Source organism: Eutrigla gurnardus (genome assembly GCF_963514095.1).
Source record: "Eutrigla gurnardus genome assembly, chromosome: 12".
In the NCBI taxonomy this organism is placed as follows: domain Eukaryota; kingdom Metazoa; phylum Chordata; class Actinopteri; order Perciformes; family Triglidae; genus Eutrigla; species Eutrigla gurnardus.
This window is the reverse complement of record NC_139926.1, coordinates 24,036,513-24,044,263: the sequence shown is the minus strand read 5'-3', so window position 1 is coordinate 24,044,263 and position 7,751 is coordinate 24,036,513. Positions and strand designations below refer to the sequence as shown.

At 45.4% G+C, this 7,751-nt stretch overlaps 1 protein-coding gene across 1 annotated transcript; it reads left to right on the top strand.

Annotated features, from left to right (window-relative positions):
• Positions 1-2,043: 2,043 nt before the first annotated feature.
• On the top strand, positions 2,044-2,973 carry LOC311021530 (olfactory receptor 6N1-like; the record flags this gene model as incomplete). Its single annotated transcript, XM_084022131.1, has 1 exon — positions 2,044-2,973. One exon carries the CDS (start codon positions 2,044-2,046, stop codon positions 2,971-2,973), a length of 930 nt encoding a protein of 309 aa, XP_083878257.1.
• Between the last annotated feature and the right edge of the window lie 4,778 nt (positions 2,974-7,751).

Genomic DNA, 7,751 nt, shown 5'->3' with positions numbered 1-7,751 from the left:
GGGCTCTATGAGTTGAGGCTGTCTTTGAGGTTCCACTGATGCTTTATTATAAGGAATCTTCACTATACTGTCCTATAGATATATATACACAAAATGTTTTCTTCATTTGCAGTTTTTTCTCGCCACTGTCGCTGTAAAGCTTGCCCCTGGGTGATGTTGGGACTTTGAAATTGTGTTGACTCTTGAAATTTTGAGCGTATTCTAGTCTTGCTCAATGTTAAGTGTCCTGAGATGACTTCTGTTGTTTGACACTATAAAATTGAATTTAATTAAATTTATCATGTAAGGTGACCTTGGGTGTTTGAAAGGCGCCAACAAATAAAATGTATTATTATTATTATTATTATTATTATTATTATTATTATTATTTGTACAGTTCATCGTGTCCCAACACCTGGCCCACCTACCTAAGTGTGGTGATTTAAAGGAAAAAACAACAGCACTAACTATTTTAGCATGTTTCATTTATGAAGTTCAGTCAGGTGTTCAATTTAATTCAATTTTATTTAAAGTGTCATATCACAACAGAAGTCATCCCAGGACACTTAAAACATTGAGCAGGACTAGAATACGCTTATGATTTTCAGGGTTAATACAATTTCAAAGTCCCAACATCCTCCAGGGTCAAGCGTTACAGCGATGATGTGTAGCCAAGATATGGTACGTATAGTCATGAAACATGAGTGGATCTATAAAATAGAAATACATCCGCTACTACAGCTGTGCTAGCGCTACTATGAAGCTGTACTTCATAGTCCCAGCGATGCTTTTATCTAAATGCTAAACTCTGTCTTAACATACTCAAAATTACAATGCTAACAAGCAAGTATAATGTTCTTCAGGTTATCTTAGCCAGTTAGGATGCTTAGAAGGATTTCTTCAGGTTATCAGGTTAACTTACACGTTAGCACGCTTAGAAGGAAGTGGTCACCATGTTCTTCAAGTCATCTTAGCACATTAGCATGCTGAGAAGGAAGTGGTTACCATGTTCTTCAGGTTATCAGGTTATCTTTGCATGTTAGCATGCTAAGCAAGTTTAATGTGTACCATGTTCATCATGTTAATTTTAGGTTATCTTAGCATGCTAAAATTCTAAGCAGGTGTAATGTCTACCATGTTCGAAGTGATAGGTTATCTTAGCATGCTACCATGCTAAACAGGGAAAATGTTGCCATGTTTTTTTTTTGAAGATCATATTTTCGGCTAGAGCGCCGGGAAACTCATCCAGGGCCGGGAGTTGAACCCAGGACCACTGCGTCGAGGACGTTGAGCCTCTGTAAATGGGGCGGCTGCCCTAAACACTGCACCACCAACCGCCCCGATGTTGCCATGTTTAACGTATCATCAGGTCATATTAGGCTGTTGACAGCTAATGTCGGCTTCTCTGATGGTTCTGTGGAACAAACCGTCTGGCTGGCCGGGTTACTTTGAAGTAGCTTGTGGTGTCGATATTTTTGATAAAAATGTAAAAAAGATTGCGAAGTGGTTATCAAAGGTCTTTTAAATTCTAAAAGAATTCAGTGGGAAAACCAGATGTCAATATTTCATATCAACTTTAGTCTGATACTGCTATTACAGTTTGTTGGAAATGTTTATCGTCAAAACAATCTTTATTACGATCAGTGAAATGATAATGAGAAGTGAGTATCAAAATTGTTTGAATGCGTTTTTTTTTGTTTTTTTTCATGTACACCTATTTTCCATTGTCAATCCCAGGTGTGGAGAGATGGGGTGACGTAACTATGTGTTTCAAGATAATCAGGCTCTCAGCAGCTCTGGTGAAGCCACAGTGGTTTCAGCTGCCAGAACACACACAGACAACATGTCTATGTTCATGAGGAATGAACTCACTTTCATGTTTAACTTGTTGATTATGAATGTATGTTTCTTGCTGTTTATCACTGTTCTTTCATTTGGTTCACTGAACTAATGCCAAACCCAACTGACTCAAACAGGTAACAAGGAGTTGCATTGAAACTGTTGATATCCACCTGTAGAATTGTCTTTTATTCATAAAACAGTCTCTGCTGCTGTCTGGGGTAAATGGAAAACAGTACTAACCCACCGTATTTTAACCTCACTATGTTTATGAAAATAGGCAACTACTGCTATCCAGCTTTTGTCCTCTGTCTGCTGCTGTACGCTTTCATTGTCACGGCCAATCTCGTCATAATAGTGGTGATATTACGAGAGAAAACGTTACATGAGCCAATGTACATTTTTATCATCTGCCTGTCCATTAACTCTCTGTACGGCTCTGCCGGCTTCTTCTTCAGATTCCTGAGAGACCTCCTCTCCGACACTCACCTGATCCCACGATCAGCCTGTTTAACTCAGATCTACGTCATTTACAGCTACGCGTTCTATGAGATCACCCTTTTGGGCATCATGGCCTACGATCGCTATGTTGCTATCTGTCAACCTTTGCATTACCACGATAAAATAAGCCCCAGGATGCTCTCCAAGTTGATTGCCTTGGCCTGGATCTATCCCACTATTGCTCTTGCAGCCTGCGCTTATTTGTCTTTCAGACTTCCACTGTGTGGCAATAAGATCCCGAAGGTATTTTGTGCTAACTGGCCCATTGTAAAGCTGTCGTGTGTCAGTACTGTCATCAATAACCTTGTAGGCATGTTCTTGACCATAAACACGGTCTTCCTGCCGCTGGCGTTTGTCCTGTATACTTATGTACGAATCATTCTCATTTGCAGGAGACGCTCCTCGAAGTTCAAGAGCAAAGTGGTGCAGACCTGCCTGCCGCACATTGTGACGTTCGTCAATTACTCTGTTACCTTTTTTTGTGACATCACTCTCAGCAGAATTAACCTTGAGGAGCTAAATCCATACTTGGCCATAGTTTTATCGCTAGAGTTTGTTGTGATTCCTCCCATCGTGAACCCTCTCGTGTACGGCCTGAAGCTACCAGAAATAAGAAAATGTATATTTAGGATGTTGTGCTCAGAACCTCATTAAGAAACGAGTCAGTAGTGTGGTTTGTGGCAATCAAAGGGGTGAATACTGAATATAATTATGTTGTTTCGATAAATGTGAGGAGGTGTATTCAATGTTGTAATTAAATAAAACAACTCCAAGTTGGTTACATTTAGGTCATTTAGCAGACGCTTTTGTCCAAAGCGACTTACAATAAGTACATTTGTCAAAAGAAGGAAACAAAGAAACCACGACGTATCATTGCCGATGCAGTAAGAGCTAAAAATAGAACAAGTGCTAGGTCCTCATCTGAGTAAAGTAGTACTTCAAGAGTAACAGTGCTACGATCCGAGTTTTTTTTTTTTTTTTTTTGCGCGGGGGGGGGGGGGGGGGTCGAGGGAGGGTGTTAGTGGGTCATGCTATGTAGAGTCGAGGTGAAGTCTGAACAGGTGAGTCTTGAGCCTTTTTCGGAAGATGGCAAATGACTCTGCTGTCCTGACATTGGTCGGGAGTTCGTTCCACCACTGAGGCGCCAGAACAGAGAAGAGTCTGGACTTTGCTGAGCGACATTTGTTTGATTTCAGCGAGGGTGGTACCAGCCGGCCAGCTGAAGTAGAGGAGCGGAGTGCTCGCTTCGGGGCATGAGGTTTGACCAGTGTTTGAAGGTAGGCAGGTGCCGTTCCATTGATGGCCCTGAAGGCCAGTGTCATCGTCTTGAATTGGATGCGTGCTGCAACAGGGAGCCAGTGGAGGTCACGGAGGAGGGGGGTCACGTGGGAGAATTTGGGTAGATTGAAGATAAGGCGTGCTGCAGCGTTCTGGATACGCTGCAATGGTTTAATCGCATAGGCCGGGAGTCCGGCCAGGAGAGAGTTGCAGTAGTCAAGGCGGGAGATGACCAGTGCTTGGACCAAGAGCTGCGTTGCATCCTTTGTGAGGAAGGTCCGAATCCTGCGGATATTGTAGAGGGCAAATCTGCAGGATCGGGCCACAGCAGTGATGTTGGGGGTGCAGGATAGTTGGTCATCGAGGATTACACCCAGGTTCCTCGCAGTTGAGGAAGGAAATACTGTGATGCCCTCAACAGTGACCGACAGGTCCATGTGAGGGCAGTCTTTCCCTGGGATGAAGAGGAGTTCGGTTTTATTCAGGTTAAGCTTGAGGTGATGTGCAGTTGTCCAGACAGAGATGTCAGCCAGACAGTCCGAGATGCGAGTTGCAATGTGAGCGTCAGAGGACGGGGGAAAAGAGAGGAACAGCTGGGTGTCATCAGCGTAGCAATGGTAGGAGAATCCATGCGATGTGATAACAGAACCTAGTGATCTGGTGTATAGTGAGAACAGAAGCGGTCCTAATACTGAGCCTTGAGGGACACCCGTGTCCAGAGAGCAGGGTTTGGACATAGAGCCATTCCATGTGACCTGAAAGGTGCGGTTTGTCAGGTATGATGTAAACCAGGTGAGAGCAGAGTCGGTTATGCCAAGTTCAGCCAGAGTGGAGAGGAGAATTTGGTGGTTGACTGTGTCGAATGCAGCAGATAGGTCAAGGAGAATGAGAACGGAGGAGTTGGATGATGTTTTGGCGTCTCGCAGGGACTCGGTCACAGTGAGGAGGGCCGTCTCAGTGGAGTGGGCAGTCCTGAATCCTGATTGATTAGGGTCTAGGAGGTTCTTCCGCAAGAGATAGGATGACAGTTGATTGTAGGCAGCACGTTCCAAGGTTTTAGAGAGGAATGAGAGAAGAGATACAGGTCTGTAGCTTTGGATGTCAGTAGCGTCAAGGGTGGGTTTTTTCAGGAGAGGCTTCACGATAGCGGTCTTAAAATCCGCTGGAATGACACCTGAGGTGAGGGAGGAGTTGATCAGGGTGGTGAGGAATGGCAAGATGTCGTGTGAGATGTCCTGGAGAAGAGAGGAGGGAATCGGGTCAAGGGAGCAGGTGGTGGCACGGTTAGATGTAACAAGTGCGTGAACGTCCTCAGAGGTGAGGGGGCTAAAGCTGGTAAGACCATCCGAGTTGAGAGTTGGGGGAGATGTCTTCTGGGAGGGAATAGGCGTGAATGATGAGCTGATGTCATTTACTTTCTTGGTAAAGTAAGTTGCAAAGTCATCGGCAGTAAGGAAGGAAGGGGGCGGAGGGGTAGGAGGGGTGAGGAGGGAAGAGAACATGGAGAAGAGTTTCCTGGGGTTGGAGGCAGAAGAGTTGATCTTTGCCAGGTAGAAGGCAGATTTAGCTGCCGAAACAGTTGAGGTGAAGTCAGAGAGGAGGAGGTGGTAGTGAGCAAGGTCCTCGTGCTGTCCCGATTTCTTCCATTTTCTCTCTGACGCTCGCAACAATGATCTGTTGGTTCGCAGAGGTTCAGACAGCCAGGGAGGGGGGGGAGATGATCGCGCCGGTCGTGCGATTGGGGGACAGAGAGTGTCCAAAGAAGAGGCGAGTGAGGACATCAGGATAGAGGAGGCTTCCTCAGTAGGCATTAAGGAGAACTGTTCCGAGGATGGGAGCGAGGAGATAACAGTTGAGGAGAGAGCGGAGGGAGTGAGGGATTTCAGGTTGCGGCGGCTGGTGACCATTCGAGGCGTAGAGGGGAGGGATGTGGTGGGCTTCATGGGGAGGGAGAAAGTCACAAAGTGGTGGTCGGACACGGTGAGCGGGGTAACAGAGATTGCCGAGATGCCACAGGATCTTGTGAAGACAAGGTCAAGTTGGTTCCCGGCCCGGTGAGTTGGTGGAGAGGGGGAGAGCGTAAGGTCAAATGCGGAAAAGAAGTCGATGAATTCAGATGAGTGTAGCTTTCCCGAGTGGATGTTGAAGTCACCGAGGACGACGAGCGGTGTGCCATCATCAGGGGAGCAGCTCAGGAGGGCATCCATCTCATCCAAAAAGTCACCAAGAGGACCGGGTGGGCGATAGATCACTATGATGTTGAGTTTGAAAGGAATGGTGACAGCGACGGCGTGAAATTCAAGCGTAGATTGGGGTAGGTGGTCGAGAGGAAGGACCTGGTAGGACCATGTGGGTGAGATGAGGAGCCCAGTTCCTCCTCCTCGCCCTGTTCGTCTTGGGGAGTGTGAAAATGAGTAGGCAGTTGAAAGGGCAGCTGGAGTGGCAGTGTTTTCTGGGGTGATCCAGGTCTCTGTGAGGGCCAGGAAGTGGAGAGACTGCAGGGAGGCATAGGCTGAGATGGTGTCCGCCTTCTTGACTGCAGACTGGCAGTTCCACAGCCCCCCTAGTACTTCAAGTTCCTTACCGGTGGAGATTGGTGGGTAGCAGAGATTGGATGGGTTACAGCCTCGAATGAAGGGACTTCGGTAAAATCTTCTCCAGTGCGATGTCCTGACTGGGATAAGACACATGGCTGCGAGGGGGGGGGGGGGGGGGGTTGAGATGTTATACCTACCTCAATGGGCTTCCTCGATGGACTCCCACAGATAGACTCCCTGTGTCTTTGTTCAGCTGTCTTGACTCCCACAGATAGACTCCCTGTGTCTTTGTTCAGCTGTCTTGACTCCCACAGATAGACTCCCTGTGTCTTTGTTCAGCTGTCTTGACTCCCACAGATAGACTCCCTGTGTCTTTGTTCAGCTGTCTTGACTCCCACAGATAGACTCCCTGTGTCTTTGTTCAGCTGTCTTGACTCCCACAGATAGACTCCCTGTGTCTTTGTTCAGCTGTCTTGACTCCCACAGATAGACTCCCTGTGTCTTTGTTCAGCTGTCTTGACTCCCACAGATAGACTCCCTGTGTCTTTGTTCAGCTGTCTTGACTCCCACAGATAGACTCCCTGTGTCTTTGTTCAGCTGTCTTCGTTCTGATGGCCCGACGCTGCAGCTGACGCTGTAGTGACAGCCTTTTAAGTGCTCAATTTACCGCAAGTACTGACTGTGGCTCCTCCTTCCCTCTAATCAAGTCTATTCACTACAGGTGAGCTGGCTCAAACAAGCTGATTGCTCACTTACCATAGACAGCTTCACAAGAAGTTCAACAACAAGCTATCAATACTAGACTAAATGTTACCACTAGCTTTACACACACAATGCCTAAACCCAAATCTACAATTAGTTTCTGACTTACCAACAAGAGACAAAGCAGCTTCCTTCCTTTCTCCAGACCAAATGTGGTTTGAAGAGAACTACTGCTGTCCTTTAAGTTCTGACTGTGGCTCCTCCTTCCCTCTAATCAAGTCTATTCACTACAGGTGAGCTGGCTCAAACAAGCTGATTGCTCACTTACCATAGACAGCTTCACAAGAAGTTCAACAACAAGCTATCAATACTAGACTAAATGTTACCACTAGCTTTACACACACAATGCCTAAACCCAAATCTACACCCAAATCTGGTTGAATATTTTTAGATGGTTATTGTCAGAGTTTGTTATTAAAAGTCACATTACACAGTCTAACAGGCATTGAAAAGTTTTTCTTTTAATACTTTAGATACATTAGTGATATACTTAGTTACTTTGAATCTGGTTCATAAACTCACTGTGTATTTGAAAACCTTTCCTAGGTTTTCCTCTTAGAAGTGAAAAAAAGGTGTTTGTATCTCTAGCTCCATGCAGAGGAGCAGCTCAATTGCTTGGTATATTCAGTTGCACTTGTTTTAACCTGCCAAAACCCTGAGAAAAATATCTAATATTCAAGAATAAAATTAATTTAAGTGAAAGTAAGAAACAGTTCAACTGTATTAATCCCCATCATCAAAGTTGTTCTTATGGAATAATTTAAGTGGTTACTTCATTTATATATGAAGTATGACTTTAACCTGCAACCTGGGCCTGGGAGCCCAAACTAAAAGTATTGTATTGAATTATGTTAC